We start from the raw sequence: 18366 nt of genomic DNA on the forward strand, positions 1-18366 counted from the left end.
AAAGCCCAGCCTGCCGGCCGGCCATTTCTGGCCTCTCTAAGACCTTCTTGTTTCTGTTCACACTCAAGTGATCCTCTTCTCAGTCTTCTCCGCCTACAGGCAAGCAGCCAATGTCGGACACAGAAACCACGCCCTTGATCTTGCCTACCAAGGCGTCCAGCCACCTTCCTCCGTTGGGCGTTCGAGTCGCTCAGGTCGCATGCTCCATGTTGTGGTGCTTGTTTGCGGCAGGCCCGGTGTTTGGGTTTGCTGCACTCAAACCCGTTCTGATCGCACAAGGGGTGTATAAGGAGGTGTGTGACATCAAAGTTCCCCCTTCCACAGACTTCTCCATTCTCGATGCTGCGTGTGTCGACCAGGACTTGAAGTTGAACCTGATGTTCACCTTGTCGGCCGTGGTCACTAACGCTACTGCGTTGTTAGTCGGCTCGATCCTAGACAATTACGGTCCCCGGATCACAGGTATTTTGGGCTCGTTCTTTCTTGCCCTTGCCTCGGTGCTGTTGGCATACGGTAAAAGCATTGTCTGGTTCGACGCTTATTTGGTCGGGTACGTCACCTTGGCGTTCAGCGGTCCCTTCGTCTTCATCAGCTGTTTCCAATTAGCCAACTCTTTCCCCGGCAGATCTGGATTAATTTTGGCTTTGCTTACTGGTTGCTTTGATAGCTCCTCGGCTTTGTTCCTCTTCTACAGAATTGCATTCCAGAACAACATTGTCGAGAACCTAACATTGAAAAAATTCTTTTCTTTCTACTTGATCGTGCCCATCTTCATTTTCCTGTGCCAGGTCTTCATCATGCCCCATGAGTCGTACAAAACTATTGAGGACATTGCAAAGATTAGTGAGACCGGTCTTGATGAGAGAGGACTCCCTATTGATCCAGAAGACCCCCGCTACCTCTCAGGAGAAGTTGCATCTCTGGAGCAAAGCAGGTCTCGTCGTGGTTCCATGAAGTCCACCAAGTCGGTGTTTGAGGAAATTGCAGATCACAACTTGAAAGAGAAATCAGGAGGTGTTTTTGGTGTACTTCACTCGAAGACCATCAAGGAACAGTTCAAGTCCCCATGGTGGTTCATTATGTGTTTATTCACTACCATCCAAATGATCAGAATAAACTTCTTTGTTGCAACTATATCCTCACAGATGGAATACTACTTTGACGCCAAGACTGCCGTCACAATAAACAAGTTTTTCGACATTGCCTTGCCACTGGGAGGGATCGTCGCTATCCCATTTATTGGTTTGATTTTGGACAATCTACACACCTTGGTTGTCCTCACCATCTTACTTGGGGTTTCAACAGCCATCGGTGTTTTTGGAATGTTGTCCATCAAATATTTACAATATCTTGGTATCTTATTGCTCGTCGTCTACAGACCATTCTATTACACCGCGGTGTCAGACTACTGTGTCAAGGTTTTTGGTTACTCCACATTTGGTACTGTCTATGGCGCCATCATCTTTTTCAGTGGTATGATGAACTTGCTCCAAACCGTTTTGGACAATGCGACACATTTTACGTTTCACAACAACCCCACTCCTGTTAACTCCATACTTGTAACACTAACAGTGTTCTTCGGTTTGAGCATGCTTTTTTTTATCAAAAGCCAGGAGAAAAATGTCATTCGTCAAAACGTCATTGATGAAGCCCTTAGTGGTGAAACAGATGATGACGGAGCTGTCAACAGTAACTCCTTTTCTGCACTTCCGAGTTAATACTTTGTCTAATTCTACTTCTAGCACACTTGTAATAAACGTTATCTGGTAAACACAGACCGGTAAGAAGGCGATACCCGTTTGGGTGTGGCTGGTGCGCACCGATAAGCCGGTGGCGGTGCAGCGACACTAGGGGTTTTTAGGGTGATGAAGTCCCGGTACATCATCATCTTTACTGTCCCACACGATGACGCCAACCAAGAACCCCATTAGAAGGGACGGAATAACCATTTTACTATTACATATTTACTTAGATTATACTCGATAAGTATACTAGTGCACGTTGAGGAATTTACGTCTCGTCTTGCTGCTCGGGGAAGGCAAAGAAAACAACTAATCTTTGTTGAGTTAAATTAAAATAGATCTAAAGTACAGGTAAAAACAGTTTGAACTCACCAAAGAAACACTATTCAAGACTGAAAATATTTTACATTAGCATTTTCAATGGCCTCTGTGTTCTCTTCAGCTATACAATCGACCATATTGTCGATTTTGCTCTCTCGATTGCCGTTACATCCTTTGGACATACCTCAGCAGTCGTCATTCACACTCAAAGGCAACTCCGGCCCTTCACTTCATTTGACGGATCTAACATTAGATATTGATAGCTTACAAACACGATATTTACCACCAAGTACCCCAATCAATATTCGTCATGCGCACGTAAAAGATCTGAAGATCGCCATGAGTACAAGTGGTATACAAATACACGTTAATGGGATCACTTGCGTTATAAGTCCCAAAGCTTCGGTTCAAAATGGCCAATTCCTGGATACAGCAAATTCTATAATAATGAAGGGACTTGATGACCCGTTAGAAGGTTTAGAAGGTATGGTCGAAAGCGTCGTGGGATTTGTGGATGCCGTCAGTGGCGCAAACTCATTTAGCGCTAATAGTGAAGATGAAATTGGCAACTGGGAAGATGAAGTCCCCGATGAGGAAGATTCACAAGACGCAAAAGAACTGGATAAGACTTCCAAGTCTTTGAAACAGATATTAGATAATGATGCAGCGTTGGCAGAAGATATACAACTGAGCTTAGAGTCCGATTCCAAGCCTTCAAACACGATACTTTCATATGCAATGAGTTACATCATGGGAAAGGTATTTGTATCACTGGAGGATATCAAGATCAAAGTTGTAGCTGACCCCATTATTTTGGCTATTGGTATTGATAAAATTGAAGCTGATGGTAATAAAGCGGAACGAAAATGTACTGTTGAGGGAATCGTGGTTTCAGTCGTGAAACTCGAAGGAGAAGAAGACCCGACCACACCAAATTCCACAGAAAACTATTATAAGGGTAATAGTGAGTGTGAAAGAGGTAAAGCTCATCCATCTATCAATGAAACTGAATGGGAAAAAATTAAAACAAAAGGTAAAGAAGAACATCAGAGTAATAATGTGGATGATGATGATAGTGACAATGACAGCTTTGATGATCAGCTTATGGCATCCTCCTTTATGGCACAAAGCAAAGATGATGTTCGACAATCAATACTTGAGAGTGCATTGTATACGGCCTCTGGGAAAAGTATGTATATGAGTGCTACTCAAGGAGATTTTTATGATGCCGAAACTCATATAACAGATCAAGCATCTACAGCAATGGAAAAAGAAGATTGCGATGAGATAGAGACCGGATCGGTTCTTATGACAATTGATTTAGTTGATCTTTCTTTCAAGAAAAGACAAGCTCTTACTATCGAGGTGGGTATAATAAAAGTCTGCCTAATTCCAGTTCCTTCTTTGCTATCATCTTTCCTTACTTTTCTAATTCGGATAAACAAACAAAAAATGGTAAGTAATCCTAAACCCAAAGTTGAAAAAACAAAATCAAACTCGAATATCACGCTACAGTTATTCTCTGTGGTTGATTTAGAAGTAAGTCTAAATTCCAATCTATTAAAAGAAGGAGTCTTTCAAACCCAAGATTCTTACAGGTTGCATTGTGCCAATTTTTTTCTTGAACAAAGAAGTCCCACTTTTATTCAAGGTAATTTAGAAGTATTTGAGGTTTTATCTAAGGAGGACCTTAAATGTTTATTTTTCAATGACACTCAGAACACCCATCCAGATATAAGATTTGAGTTTCAAACACAAGGCATTTCACGTATCACTAGTGTTATAGTAGAAAAATCGCTTCAGTTTAATATAGATTATTGCATGTTGATCTCTATTTTGAAATTCTGGGATCGCTTGACTCCGGCATTTCAGAAAACTGAAGAGCTAAAATTACTCCGTCTGAAAAAATTAAAGCTTTCAAAGTCGTTCAGTGCTACATTAAAAGCTTCACCTAAGACTTTGAACGGCAATTCCTCAGATCTAACATTGCGATTCTCTGGTGTTAATGGCATTATTGGCCTTTCAACCGATGAGCATGACATTTTAAACGTTTCCATTGCTCCTGCTATCTATGACTCATTGCAAAAAATGATAACTGTTGACTTTATCAAACTTATTTTTAGTACAGCCAAGGGAGATGCTTGGTTGAGAGTAGATAAAATAAAATACTCCGATCATGGGGAAGCTATGGCCAAATTTCGAAGCTTTGATGTTATAGCACAGAAAGATGTTGTGTGCAGTACCAAACAGACAGTGATAATAGATGAGATTAGTTGCTCTTCCTCTTTTGAAAATTTAAAACAGATTGTAACTGTTTTAAACACTTTGGCATCCGAGGTTAAACATGAAGAAAAGAAAGAAAGTGTTGTCCAGTTTGAAAGTGTTCCACATGAGGGCAAAAGAATGGGCTCAAACTCCTTTACAAAACATAAAAAAATTAGCAGCTACGTGTTAGTGAAAGATGTAAAAGTGTCGATTGAAAATCTTAACCCAGAATTTGGAGGACTTACAGGAAATATGACCAATGTCGGCTTAATCTCCTTAACGGAGGGTGCTAATCACATCTCAGTGTCTCATGTCTCCTTAGAAAGAGTTAAAGATGACATCAGAGAAACAGTTATCACCAAAGGAAACAAATGGGGTACGGCACCCATGATTTTTGTCAAGGCTGAGGCATCTTATCATATTTTTCTGAATAACTGGCTAGCCTACTACAGTGGAAAATGGCTCGCAATGTTTGAAAGAGATATTGGTCAAGACAAGTATGATCTCCCTGCTGCTGTGTCCAGTATAAGTACTAATTCATCGTCATCTACGAAAAGAAAGTTTAGGAAACGGTCTTCCGCCGAAGTATTTCTTTCTCTCACTGACGTTTGCGTTGGATTGAAGCCGGTAAATTTGGCAAGCGAGGCAGTAATGGTAATAAACAAAGCAAGTTCAAATATTGTTTTTTACAATGATAAAACTACGGTTGCACAATTCACTTCAAACTCAATTTCGTTGTTGTTGATTGATGATACTGAAAGCGTCAAGAATCGTTCAAAGAGTAAAAATAAATATGCAGCTGATTGGACTTTGCTGTCAATCTGGAAAAACAAAGGCTATGTTACCATTGGGTCGTTGAGTACGGTTGTTATAAAAGTCAAGGCAGGTACTACTACCTCCCTTTTAAATCAAAATACAGTTAACGATATGAATACTACAAGACCTTTAATTGATGCGCAGCTAGATATACAGAAAGTGAATATGGACCTTTGTTGTGATTCTACTCAATGTTTTGTGCAGCTACTTAAAGATTTGAAAAAACCGGTGTTTTTCTCCTACGAGGATAAATATAAAGAGACCAATAACAAATTAGACGTTTTTAAAGATGTCCAATTAGACTTTTTTGATACGACTACAGGTACAAACGGTACTAGCAGAGCTCCGGCTCTTTTAGAAAATGCTGTAATTGTGGAAGAAGAAGCCAATAAGGACGATTTGAGTGTTGTCGAGAACTTTTATGATAATGTTGAGAAATATTCTCGTGCCTCCGGTAATCAAGAAACACCGATCACTAACAAAGGTTCGAACTCGGGTGAAGTTTCCCTTAACTCAAGTCACTTTGACCATCATGTTTTTCACGGTAAGGATTGCAAGATCATACCTCTGGCCTTGCATGTTAGTGTGTCGGAGACCGAAATTGCTTTACACGATGGTTACGATTGGAAAGAAACTAGAACACAAATAAGAAGTGCTTTGAAAAGAGTTTCTGAAAAAGCTAAACGTGTTGCAAACCAAGTTGCATCGGAAAGTGAAACGAATGGTGATGTCACTGATCAGCTTATCGCAGATGTTGGAGTGAGTGAGCATAGGAACGACGTGATTGAGGAAACATTATATGCATCCATAATGTTAGGGGTGGGACCTCGTGACGATCCAAATGAAGTTTTTACGCATATTACAGAAAGAATTGGTGGCTACCCCCTTAAAAAACCTAGAACCGGAAGACCCGATAATGCACATATCCAGACCATTGACCTTGGTAAAAGCAAAAGTAAGCCTTTGAAGTTAAAGAGATCATTGAAAAACAAAGTGCTTATCAAGCTCGAAGAGTTGGATGTCGACTTTCAATTGCTATCCAGCAATGAGCCTCATATGAAAGATAAGCCAAATTGTTTTTCTAAAAGTGATAGCACCGACGAAGCAGAGCAAGTAAACAAGATTGACATCAGTGTGAATAATTTTATTATCACTGATAATGTTCCTACATCAAGTTGGAATATGTTTGCTGGATATATGAGAGAGGCAGGAGAAAGAGAAATTGGCAAAAATATGATGAAGATTGGTATTGATTTAGTACGCCCGATTGCTAGGCTTGCCGCAATTGAAATGATACTTCATGTAAATTTGCTTCCCTTAAGATTATATGTCGATCAAGACACTTTAGACTTTTTAACCCGTTTTGGTGAATTCAAAGATCAAAGGTTTATACCACCCACTGTTGAAACCGAAGAAATGTTCTTGGAAAAAGTTGTTATTGATACGATTCTGCTAAAACTTGACTATAAACCAAAGAAATTTGATTATGCAGGGATTAGATCTGGCCATACAAGTGAATTTATGAACATCTTCATATTAGATGAGTCCGAAATCACCTTAAACAAAGTCACGTTGTATGGTGTTCCGGGATTCAGCAAACTCAATGATTTATTGAACGGGTTCTGGTCCCCGGATGTCAAGAAAAATCAATTAGCAGGTGTGTTGTCAGGTTTGGCCCCTGTTAGGTCAATAATCAACATTGGTTCTGGAGTAAATAATCTAGTTACAGTTCCCCTGAAAGAGTACAAAAAGGATGGACGCCTTGTGAGAAGTTTACAAGTTGGAGCAGTTGCCTTCACGAAAGTAACCAGTGGAGAGCTTCTGAAATTGGGAGCCAAGTTAGCTGCCGGCACACAGACCATACTCGAAAATACAGAAGAAGTGCTTGGTGGTAGTGGCTCTTCGGCAAGAATTGTAAAAGACTCTGCTAATCCCAATAAGTGGAAGGGTAAGGATGGAAAAACCACGGATCGGCGTAGAAGGAGTTCAACGGCATCTTTTGGTGATGAAGAAGAAGCGGATTATCACAGGTATTTTTTCCGTGATCAAAAAAATTTGATCAAGTATGAAAACAGCAGCTCTAATTTGATAAATGAGTCAGGATTGGGTAATGATGCAGATGATTACCCACCATACAATGAAGAGACGATCTCTGATTCTGATTCTGATTTCCTATCTTCTGATGAATCCCAAGAGGCAGAGAATGGGAATGCACCAAACGAAACTTATGTTGTCAGCTTGTATTCCGATCAACCAGCATCCTTCAATGAAGGACTAAAAACCGCCTATGGTTCTATTCAGAAGAACTTCAACACGGCAAGAGATGCGCTGTATGAAGCAGGAGTGAAAGCGTCAGGGTCGGAGAACGCTTCAAGCGCAATGATGGAGCTGGCTAAGGCGACTCCGATTGTGTTCATTAGGCCAGCAATTGCTGCAACAGAAGCAATTTCACGAAGTTTACTGGGAGGAGTTAATGATATCAATCCTGACGAAAAACGCAAGGCGGAAGAAAAGTATAAGAAGGTGGATAATGGAGAAGATGATTAGGGGTCGAAAGGAAATGTAATGCGAGGATTGCGATTTATTGTTTTTTCCTATTATTTGGAGATAAAGGTATATATAGAGAGCAAAAAAATAAATAATGGAACAGCCGATATTTCATGTGTATTTATTTAGCTATGATACTTTGGTTTTCACTCATGGTGTCAAAACTATTTTCATAGCCTTCGTAGTTTTTGCATCCTTGAAGACTTCATATGCTTTTTCGATTTCGTCGAGCTTGAAATGATGGGTGATGATCAAGCTTGGATCTAAGGTGCCATCGACCACTTTTTCGAGCAACTCCTCGGTAGTATTAGCAGAAACCAAGCCAGTGGTGATTTTACAGTTTTTGATCCAGAGATTCTGTAGCTTCAACTCGACGCTTTTACCATGGACACCGACATTTGCAATGGAACCGCCTGAAGCTATCAAATCTTCGCACAGTTCAAAGGTTGCAGGAATACCAACACATTCAATGGCAACGTCAACACCTTGTTCTCTGCCGGGAGATAGGTTGGAGGTAAGCTGCAAAACTTCGCTTGTCAAAGCTTGGGTGGTAAGTTTTCCCGTATTAATAGTATGAGTTGCTCCAAACTGCTTGGCCAACTCTAGTCTTTCATCATCCATGTCAATAGCAATGATTTGAGCTGGCCTTAGAGTCTTTGCAGAGAGCAATGCAGATAGGCCAACAGGGCCTAAACCAACAATTGCAACTGAATCGCCCTGTTTCACACCTCCAGCCAAAACGCCGATTTCATAAGAGGTTGGCATTGCATCACAAAGCATCAAAAGTTTGTCGTATGAGACACCTTTTGGAACCTTAAACAAAGAGGTGTCACCAAAGGGGACCCTTACGTATTCAGATTGAGTGCCGTCAATTTCGTGACCGAAAATCCAACCAGAAGTCCCTTCGTTACCGTTGCAATGAGATTGAAGGTTTTTCTTGCAATAGTAGCAGCTGCCACATGAAGTTATGCATGAAACAATGCAGATGTCACCTGGTGAGAACTTCTTGATGTCTTTCCCCACACTCTCAACCTCAATGATGGCTTCATGACCAAGGACTAGGCCCTTTTCGGGGTTTTTACTTGCTGCTGCAGTGGTTTCGGGAACATCACCTTTCAATATGTGGAGGTCAGAACCACAGATAGTGGTAGCAACAACTTTTCCAATGACATCTGTTGGCTGGAGTATTTTTGGCTTTGGGATTGAGTGCCATGAGATGACACCGGGGCCCATGTACGTTAAAGCTTTCATCATTCTGAAAATTGATTGTTTTGCTGTTGTCACTCAACAGTAAATGCTGACACCGAAATAGATAGGAGTTTCGTTGCGAGGCGTGAACAAGAGGAAACTGGAGCTATATGAATAGTTGCAAGAGAGTGCTACTCCACCCTTTTGACGCCCGATGCAGCACGTAGGAAAAAGTGGGGTCAATGTGGCATAGGCTGACAGAAGCCTCTCCCCTCACAGAGGGACTGCCGAGGAAAGCAACCAGTTACCGGCTGCAATAAAATCTGCTGTTTTTCTATCATGTGTCCTAATCTAGGGCAGGTATCTCACTGTGCCTCTTGTATCATGCCGGACATCACGATATGCGTTTGGAAGCGAAAAGACAGAAACCGACCAGAGGCCGAGACCGAGACCGAGACCGAGGCAGTGCACAGCCGCGTTTATATTCAACGTGGGGTGCCCTCACTTTCGGTGTCGAGGCCAGCGGCGGCAACAGCGAGACCGTTGCCTGCGTCTTCGAAATCGACAATGATGTCCAGGTCGAGGTCCCGGTCCAGATCCAGGTTGTCGTCGTCCGGAGCGGAGGAGTAGAGGATCTGGTTGACGGTCGAGATGGGTAGGTCCCAGACGCCGCTTGTGCCGCTGTAAGCGTACTTGTCGATGTCCTTGGCCCGGAAGTTTTCCAACTGGGTGACGACGATGCCGGAGTCGTCGACAACGTTTCTGTTGTCGTCGAGCGGCAACGTCAAGTACTCCACGTCGTAGCAGGCGATGCCGACGTACATGTACATCATCAAGACGATGACGTAGGAAGGGATGGCCAAGGCCCACCACCGCGACGGGTAGTAGTAGACGCCCATCTTGTTCAAGACACGGTCGGGCATGAAGGACCAGCAGATCCAGGTAAACAGGAAGATGCACGAGATCACGTACGAGGCAAAGCCCTTGTACTCCGCCTGCGGCGTGACGTTGGTCGAGACGGTGACGTCGGACTCTCTCGCCAACTCGTCCGACACCACGTTGAGCGGGTCCTGCGTGAAAAGCGTGTCCTTCAGGCTCAGGCTGCTGTGGTTCGTGCTTGCCGGCTGCTCACCGTAGAGCGGGCTGCCCGGCGTGTTTACCAGCGTCGGCGACGAGTTGTTCCCGCCCGTGATCGAATAGAAGTTCGGAATCAACGACTTGATCGAAGTCGTCGACAAGGAGAGCACCTTGTTGTGGAGAAACCCCGACGCCGCTATCGTCGGGCCCTGCGGCGTCGCCTCCGTCTCGTTCAGGTCGCTTTCGTCGCTGTCCTTCGCATCCTCATCGTCGATGTAGATGATGGTGGTCTGCGTCTGCGTCTGCGTCTGCGTCTGCGTCTGCCCCAGACCAATGCTGGAGCTGTCGAGGAGCGTGTCGGACATGGCGTGGTACCGACGGGGTGCTGGGGGGAGATGCCTTGCTTTTATACCTGTGGCAGCCCCCAAGGTGCTCTGGCCCTTGCCTCCTTCTTTCTCCTGCTGTCTCCGTCTCTCCACAAGAGCCCCCCGGCGAGCCCCCTGCTGACCCAAAGCGGCAACCCTGATGGTGCCCCGCGCCGTTGCCCTGGGCCGATCGGCGCAAAACGTCCGAAAACAGCGCTGGCGGAGGCTCAGCGGAGCGCCGGGGCCCGGGAGGAACACCCCGTCGCCAACAGGGACACGTCTTTGGACACAGGCCTGGTATTCCACATCCGTTTTCAGCTTGTGGACGCAGAGACGCCAGTAGACGTGTTCCAGCAACAGGTTGTCCGGCGAGAAGTGTGGGGCGGGAGCTGCCGCCCCAAAAGGTGACGGCTCAGCAGCTTCCTCGCTCGGGGGTGTTTTACCGATGCTGCCACCTCCGCCGACTTCCAGGGAGGTCTCCAACAGGCCGACTCTCCTCTGCGGTGTTCTCTGTAGTTGGAGCAGACCACCAGACCTCTGTGCTCTGGACACTGTGCTCTGGCCGACTAGGGGCTCTTTCAGCCGGCGCCGGACCTGGCCGGCGTGGCGAGACGGCCCGAAAGAAAGAAACGGGCCGGCTGGGTGGCGGCAGGGACGTCGCGGCCGGGTAAGCGGTGTTGCCGCCGTTTCTGTTCTCTCTGTCGATGCTGGGCCTGTAAGACAATAACAGACTGCACCACGATGGCGGGAGGAATGGCAGGCTGCGCCAGAGGGGGGCAGGACGTCGGGTGGAGGCTCCCGGTAGAGCCACTAGAGGTAAGAAACACGTGCGATTAGCATTGGTGTGGAGACGAGTATTTGTCAAGTTTTCTGCAGTCGGGAATACAAACAAAAATGGGTATGTGACCAGCGGAATACAGGAGTGGTGTGCACTGCGACGGAGCCGGAAGCCGGATAAGCGATTGCGGCGTCGTGGGCCATTCAAGCTGCACCCGAGAAAGCTGTCTTTCTCGTTGTGTATGTCTCCTGGTCTCTTTCTCTGCGCAAGCTTGAGATTACTAACACGGACGTTGACCGATGCCATCATCCTCCCCCCTCCGTGCGACGGACGTGATGCAAACAGGCACAAAGAAAATGTCGTTGACCGAGTTCATGGCGGACCCTAGTCTGGGAACGCCCTCCTGGATTGAGGACGACTTCGATATCACGAGCACGTTGAACTCGAACCCGTTCAAGCCGGCGGCCCCGTCGCCGTTCGGTAACAGCGGCAACAAGAGCAACCTTTTTGAGCGGAGCCATAACGGCTTCGGCATGCGAGAAGCCCGCAACGGCGACTTCCACGAGCCCGGCGCCGGCACCTCGTGGCGAAGCTCGGCGATGCCCCGAGGAGGGCAATCCCACAACTACAAGAACTCGAACATCATTGTCTTTGACAACGTGCCTCCCTTCTGCACCCGCCAGTTGATCAAGGAGTTGTTTGAGTCAAGATACACCAAGTTGGAAAAATGCCACGTCTTGCTCGACCCGTCTGACCCGACCCACAAGAAGAAGATCGCATTTGTTTTCCTGTACACGCCGCAAGACATGCAGAAGGTGTTGAAGTGGAACGGAATCAACATCGAGAGATCGAGGATCATCATCGACTCGGCCTCTTCCAACGAGTTCCAGGCGATCTTGCAGTTCAACCACGAGCTTAACTTCGACGAAGACCTGGAGGACAAAAGGATTGAGGATGAGCAGAAAGAACAGAGAGAGCAGCGGTTGAAGAGACAAATGAGCCCAACACCTATCACAGCAACAAATACACAGCCAAGTATACCCAAAGTGAACCCATTTGGAAACGCTAAACCTGTTGTCGTCCCGGAGATCCCAATCATTTCCGAAAGCACGAAAGAAATCGCCAAGGTTCTCGACCAGGCTTCCAAACCGAGCGGCGAACCTCACCGTGTCCAGCCAAAGGTCAATCCTTTTGGGAATGCCAAGCCGGTTCTAGTGCCGGAAATCCCAATAATATCGGAAAACACAGCAGAGATAGCACGAAAGCTGGAGCTGAAGGTGGACTCGTCGAATAAAAGCAATAGGGCCAATTCGATCTCTAAGTCCCCAGTGAGGGCACCTGTCCACCCAAAGCCTAATCCCTTTGGAAATGCTAAACCTGTCGACACGTTGGCAAAACAGCTAGAAATTGAGAAGAAATTGACAAAAGCTGCAGTGAACGAAACTACGTTCGATATGACGTTGATCCACGGGAAAAAAAATAAGGAGAAGGCTGTTGCAGCGGCAGCGGCAACAGAGAAAGAGAAAGAGAAAGAGAGTGATGGAAAATCCCACAGTCCAGGGTCTCCGGTTAAAATATTGAGGAGGAAGGATTCTGTTGGAAGCGGTGCAGTTGACAGGAGAAGGGATGTTGAAGAATCGAAATCACCGTCTTCCTCGTCATCTTCGTCCTCTTCGGGGAAAGGATATAAAACGACGTCTGGATTCGAAAGAAGAATTGCCAGAGATTTGAGTGAGGAGGAGTATGAACAGGAGATGAAAAAGCGTAACGAACTACGTAGCCACTCTGCTGGCAAGGAGAGAGGACGAGGAGCAAGTAGACGAATGTCGGCAGGCCGCTTTGGCAACAAGCAGCGACACAATGCCCCACCAGGCATGGCTGCCCACGGCGGACACGGACACGGTGTGTCAGATAATCATGATGGTACTCCGCAAGAACCATATACCAAGTCCGTGGAAAAAGGCAAAGATGAAGAAGGGGAGGAAGGAGCCGGAGATGAGAAGCCGTCTGACGGTTTCGAGAACTACGTCCAGCACGAGCACAACAACGAAGAGAATGTTGAACCAGCCAATCTCGATGCCGTCAGTGGCGCTGGTGAGCGGGCTGCTTCCGACGCCCAAAACAAAGAGGAGGGCAAGCCTACATCTTCGGAGGATCACAATTTGACGAAGGCCAGCGAAGAAACCCCGGTTGGAATCGAAGAAAGAGGGGATGCCAGAGAGGCCGGTGCCGAAAGTCCATCTTCTCCCTCCTCTCCGTCGACGGCAGCGATGTCCAGAGGCCGTGGCCGGGGTCATGGTGGCCGTGGTGGAGGACCCAGAAGGGGGCGTGGCGGACGTGGAGGCCGTGGCGACTATAGTGAGTCCGGCTGGGGCCGTGAGGGGTATGGCGGCTATGTACGTGGTCGCGGCAGAGGGTCCAGCAACCGCAGTCGTGGCGGATACAACGGCCGGGGCGGGTATCGGAACCTCGTCTACCACAAGCCCACCACCGAGGCTGGGGCCAAAGAGGGCTCCAAGGAAGGCGCCGATGCGAACACGGAGCCAAGGACAGAAGCTAGCGCAGCAGTCCCAGCTACTGCGCCTGCAAAGACTGAGTGAACGTTGCAATGCTGTAATGCAGCAAGAAGCTCCTTGAACGAGTAATGTGTAATAAAGTGTATAGTTAGTTTGTGTTGTGTTAATTGGATCCCATTCCAGCGGATCCTGCCTGTCAAAAAAGAAAACCCCCAAGCCGGCATAATGATCGGTATCGAGTTTCCCAGCCAGGCGGCTGGGATCCATGCATTGCACTCAACAGTCCGGCGGCCGCGAGGGCCGCCGGGCCAATCGTCCGCAGAACGCTCCCATTGCCGGACCCTTCCCGCGAGGGGGGGAGTCCGGCAGTAATTTCTTGTGGAACTGCCCGGCGCTTTCACGCCCAGGAAACCTCTCAGGAGGAGCCGGCGGGCGGCAGCAGGCTGTCGCCGCCGGCGGCTACTACCCCCACAGCGGACCGTGGGGGCGGGACGGGGTAGACCACCGAATTTCCCACTCGCGCTGAAAATTTGCCGCCCCCCGGGGGGGGCGGCCCTTGTGTGGGCGAGTACGCATGGATTAGTGCGGGCTCGGGGGTGGAAACGAAACGGTGGAGAAGCGCAGTGTTTAGCCACTGGGCCACACCGCTGAAAACCACAGAATATACTTCCGGGAAAAGTATAGTTGTAATGTGCGGTGCACAGATGGGATTCGCAAGTAAAGTCGTGGGGAAGAGGCTCAGTATGCATGATATCCTTAAGGATGATCATATTCTTTTCTTTCCTGTGAACAGAGCTGAATCCACTTAGATTAGAGTAAAATAGAGGGCGTCCATGTATGAGAATAGGTTGTTTCACCACATGGCGTCTCTGTTTCTGCTTGGATGATGTGCGCAGTAGCTGGCTTAGTTGGTGTATTCATACTTGCCTGATTGTTTCGTTGTGAGCTACAGTAGGTTGTGCCTTCTCCCTCTTGTCTGCGGTCAGCGACATGAATGCAACTTTTTGCTAAGCGGGAAAATGCCAGTATCTGAAAGTCGCCTTTCTATTCAACCTGTGGTTGAAGAGTATTCGGCCGGAGTACCTCTATTGGCAAGGAACAAGAGAAGTCGCTCTGTCCAGAGTATAAAGCGCTCTTCTGGTTACTTAGCTATGCAAATAGGGAGACGTAGTGGTAGTGGCAGCAAGAGACAGGAAACATATATATGCTAATCTCGGTTCCTGCCCATCATCAGCTTGGGCTTTTGGTATCAGCTACAGGCCTTTGGTTTTTCACCGCGAGGAAGAAAATCAATCAATTTTCGTTTCATGAAAATTTTTTTTGACTTGATACAGCCTCTACATCAACGGAGGATGTCTGCTGAGAGAAAGCAAGATCCTAAACACTGTACGAAGTACAAGTTTATTTTTACAGAGTAACTCGTACATACCAGTCATAATGAACAGAGGAAGAGGCGGTTTCAGAGGAGGCCGTGGAGGAAGATCTTTTGCTCCACAAGGCCCTCCAGACAGAGTTTTCGAAATGGGCGCTTTCCTTCACGAATGTGAAGGTGACATTGTCTGCAGATCTACCAACGAAAAGATTCCATACTTCAATGCTCCAATATATCTAGAAAACAAGACACAGGTGGGTAAGGTTGACGAGATCCTTGGTCCTTTAAACGAGGTTTTTTTCACCATCAAGCCTTCCGAAGGTGTCCAAGCAAGCTCTTTCAAGGGAGGAGATAAATTCTACATCGCAGCCGACAAATTACTCCCACTCGAGAGATTCTTACCAAAGCCAAAACAAGTCGGACCTAAGGCTCCAAAGAAGAAGGGTGCTAGAGGTGGTGCTTCTGCCGGTAGAGGTGGCAGAGGAGGATTTTCCAGAGGTGGTGGCAGAGGTGGAGCAAGAGGCGGTTTCTCCTCCAGAGGCGGTGGTAGAGGTGGTTTCTCTTCTAGAGGCGGCTTCTCTTCCAGAGGCGGTTCAAGAGGCGGTTCAAGAGGTGGTTTCTCCAGAGGTGGCAGAAGATGATTATCAAAAACAGTTTTTTTCTACTGTCACTCTTACTGTTTTACTGTCACCAGTTCTAGCTTCTTGCCAAAGATACTTACTACTTTAAATCTGGTTTTGAATGGATAAAATTCTAAAGCCGCAATTTTGTACAATTTCTTACCCTAAATCAACCTAAGTTATAGTCATACGTTTAAACTACAAAAGAAAAGAAACACATAAAAAGGATGGAGCATAGTCTGATAAAAAGGTAGGGGTCTATACACTGGTGGAGAACTCCTACGGAGGCCAAAAAAACTAAGTAAAATCCTCGTCGATGTCTGCAGGAGCTGCAACAACGTTGCTCTTGATCGTATTTAGGATTCTCACCTTCATTCCGTCAAGTCTTGAAAACTTGTCGAAATTCTTCGATGCAAGTGCAATGTCATCAGAGCTTCCGTCTTTCACTGCGTCTATAAGCTTGGATGCTAGTTCGTACTCCTTCGTCGTTTGGAAGCTTGGGTCCCATTGTAAAAACCTTTGCAGAACCGCATTAGCACTTGCATAGTCATTGCTGTCCGCGAGTCTGCACAAAATGGCCTTCAAAAAGTATTCCTTAAGCGACCATTTAGCAAGACTGTTGTTTAACGACTCCTTTGCCACCCTTTCGTACGTCGTCGCAGCCTTCGTGTAATCCTTGATTGAATCATCACAATACAAGTCGGCCGCCTTTAATGCGCATTTGTTAGACAATGCCGTTGCCGAGTCTCCCTTATACCATTCGCTCGCATCCTCATAACTTTGGATGGCTTTCTTTATGTCTTGTAGCTCATTCTCATAAAGCTCTCCCAAGTCTGTCTTGAAATTGGCACTTCTTCTGAATTGCCCTCTTTGAACAAACATACCGATGGCCTTTTCCAAGCAGTTCGCAGCCTGTTCCGGTGCCTCTAATTTGTAGGATTTGAAGGCCTCTACAAGAGTATTGGCCGCTTCGTCGGGAGATTCTGCTTTGAGCTGACAATCTGCAGCCTGTTCAAACGAACGCCCTGCTTCAACACTTCGACGTTGAAGTTTGTATAGGTTAGCTGCTTGTGTCAATAAATCGGACGCATCTTCATACTTGGAAACACTGGAGCCTCCGAGAAAGGAGGAAAACAGCCCAGAGCTCTTCTTCAGCTTCTTGTTGGCCTGATGCAATAAAATTGGTGGATCGATGGGTGTGTTTGTTAGTATACCGGCTGCTGATAAGCTTCAAATCGCATCGGGAAATAGGGGTGGGACGGGATTCGGAAAACAGAATACATACCTCTGCAATTAGTTCTTCTGGGTTTGACATGATTAAATTGACTGAATCAATGAGATTGTTTGTAGTATAGTGCTAGATTCAGAACTTGAGTGCCAGTAATCGTTTGCTGGCAATGCGTGTGGAGCTAGCCGGTAAGAATTACTGACGTCTTCTTTGATTACAGCTTTATAGCCTCTGACAGAGACGGTGATAGAGCTTTCGTGGCTGAGGCGCGACATGTCCAGGAGTTGCCCCCCCCCCTCTTTCATTCGGCGGTAGGGCGGCAAGTGCTTAGAGAAACAAAGGGGAGGTGAATTAAAGGCAGGTTGGAACCAGCTTGGAATTAGCTAGTATTAGAACTATAGGGGCAGGCACCCAGATTACAGCTTCAACAAATGTAGAGAATTACAAGGGAAAAGTCAAATCGAAAAAGCTAAGATATCCAAAATTCATTACTTTAACTACTGAAATTTGAAAATTTACTATTACTTCTACTGCTCATTACTTGATGTTGAAGTCTTTTTATTCTTTATAAGGATTTTTCTTTGTCTTGCAATGCTTTATTCTCATCTTACTCTTATCTCTTATCTGTTGTTTGTCTAGATAACTCTCAAGATACTCAGCATTGCATATCTCTAGTTTCTTAACGGCTTTGGCATCTTATCTCAATAGTAAATGTTGTAATCTAGCTATTCTATTATGAATATCCATTGTATATGTTCACTTTTTCTTATGTTTGTTGCTTATTAATATATAACTAATATAACTAGCCTACAAACTAATATTCTCAAACATAAATACAAGGGACAAACCTCTTGTATTTATACACTTACACCTTCGGTTAAACTTGCCATTATTCATTTATCATGGCGGCTAACTTTCCAGTTTTAGATTACTTAAGATGCCTTATCATGATAAGACTCTTATCTCTTATCACTCAATCCTTATTGGCCTCGGCATCTTATCTCAACCCTAAGATACCTTATCATGATAAGATTCTTATCTCTTATCCCTCGATCATGATTGGCTTTGGCATCTTATCTCAACATTCTCAAACATAAATACAAGGGACAAACCTCTTGTATTTATACACTTACACCTTCGGTTAAACTTGCCATTATTCATTTATCATGGCGGCTAACTTTCCAGTTTTAGATTACTTAAGATGCCTTATCATGATAAGACTCTTATCTCTTATCACTCAATCCTTATTGGCCTCGGCATCTTATCTCAACCCTAAGATACCTTATCATGATAAGATTCTTATCTCTTATCCCTCGATCATGATTGGCTTTGGCATCTTATCTCAACAGTAAAGCACAAAACAGTCACCAATAAGGGCAAATCAGTAGGAGCAAATCACAAATACAAAAAGAGCGATAACTTTTAGAAATACAAGATGATACCTTATGTCTCACTTCCAAGGCAATTTTGTTGCTGTAATGGCTGTTGTCGGAAGGGTCAAGACCTTGTCGCGGCTTTGGTCCAGCGCTTA

At 45.8% G+C, this 18366-nt stretch overlaps 8 protein-coding genes across 8 annotated transcripts; 4 read left to right on the plus strand and 4 right to left on the minus strand.

Moving 5' to 3' along the window:
- The first annotated feature begins 96 nt into the window (after positions 1-96).
- On the plus strand, positions 97-1782 carry PICMEDRAFT_15311 (hypothetical protein). Its single transcript, XM_019160760.1, has one exon. It carries the CDS (start codon positions 111-113, stop codon positions 1716-1718), a length of 1608 nt encoding a protein of 535 aa, XP_019018464.1. The 5' UTR covers positions 97-110; the 3' UTR covers positions 1719-1782.
- Positions 1783-2162: 380 nt separating this feature from the next.
- PICMEDRAFT_71432 (hypothetical protein) lies at positions 2163-7691 on the plus strand (the record flags this gene model as incomplete). Its single annotated transcript, XM_019163922.1, has 1 exon — positions 2163-7691. One exon carries the CDS (start codon positions 2163-2165, stop codon positions 7689-7691), a length of 5529 nt encoding a protein of 1842 aa, XP_019018465.1.
- A 150-nt stretch (positions 7692-7841) lies between these two features.
- PICMEDRAFT_71433 (hypothetical protein) lies at positions 7842-8945 on the minus strand (the record flags this gene model as incomplete). The annotated part of the gene is made up of 1 exon (XM_019163923.1): positions 7842-8945. One exon carries the CDS (start codon positions 8943-8945, stop codon positions 7842-7844), a length of 1104 nt encoding a protein of 367 aa, XP_019018466.1.
- A 557-nt stretch (positions 8946-9502) lies between these two features.
- PICMEDRAFT_26291 (hypothetical protein) lies at positions 9503-9874 on the minus strand (the record flags this gene model as incomplete). Its single annotated transcript, XM_019162440.1, has 1 exon — positions 9503-9874. A coding segment is annotated over one exon (372 nt), but the record flags the coding sequence as incomplete, so codon positions are not given.
- Positions 9875-11118: 1244 nt separating this feature from the next.
- On the plus strand, positions 11119-13828 carry PICMEDRAFT_15313 (hypothetical protein). The gene is made up of 2 exons (XM_019160761.1): positions 11119-11219; positions 11445-13828. Exons 1-2 carry the CDS (start codon positions 11216-11218, stop codon positions 13697-13699), a joined length of 2259 nt encoding a protein of 752 aa, XP_019018468.1. The 5' UTR covers positions 11119-11215; the 3' UTR covers positions 13700-13828.
- A 1117-nt stretch (positions 13829-14945) lies between these two features.
- On the plus strand, positions 14946-15772 carry PICMEDRAFT_15315 (hypothetical protein). Its single transcript, XM_019160763.1, has one exon. The coding sequence runs from the start codon at positions 15053-15055 to the stop codon at positions 15626-15628; it is 576 nt and encodes a 191-aa protein (XP_019018469.1). The 5' UTR covers positions 14946-15052; the 3' UTR covers positions 15629-15772.
- On the minus strand, positions 15672-16961 carry PICMEDRAFT_15317 (hypothetical protein). Its single transcript, XM_019160764.1, has one exon. It carries the CDS (start codon positions 16487-16489, stop codon positions 15905-15907), a length of 585 nt encoding a protein of 194 aa, XP_019018470.1. The 5' UTR covers positions 16490-16961; the 3' UTR covers positions 15672-15904.
- PICMEDRAFT_111676 (hypothetical protein) lies at positions 16596-17013 on the minus strand. Its single transcript, XM_019159766.1, has one exon. The coding sequence runs from the start codon at positions 16920-16922 to the stop codon at positions 16701-16703; it is 222 nt and encodes a 73-aa protein (XP_019018471.1). The 5' UTR covers positions 16923-17013; the 3' UTR covers positions 16596-16700.
- Positions 17014-18366: the final 1353 nt, after the last annotated feature.

This window comes from Pichia membranifaciens (genome assembly GCF_001661235.1).
Source record: "Pichia membranifaciens NRRL Y-2026 unplaced genomic scaffold PICMEscaffold_2, whole genome shotgun sequence".
NCBI lineage: Eukaryota > Fungi > Ascomycota > Pichiomycetes > Pichiales > Pichiaceae > Pichia > Pichia membranifaciens.

Bases quoted from the DNA above. Each gene is read 5' to 3' on its own strand.
- PICMEDRAFT_15317 (XM_019160764.1), bottom strand. From the start codon at position 16,489: ATGTTTGTTCAAAGAGGGCAATTCAGAAGAAGTGCCAATTTCAAGACA.
- PICMEDRAFT_111676 (XM_019159766.1), bottom strand. From the start codon at position 16,922: ATGTCAAACCCAGAAGAACTAATTGCAGAGGTATGTATTCTGTTTTCC.
- PICMEDRAFT_15311 (XM_019160760.1), top strand. From the start codon at position 111: ATGTCGGACACAGAAACCACGCCCTTGATCTTGCCTACCAAGGCGTCC.
- PICMEDRAFT_15315 (XM_019160763.1), top strand. From the start codon at position 15,053: ATGAACAGAGGAAGAGGCGGTTTCAGAGGAGGCCGTGGAGGAAGATCT.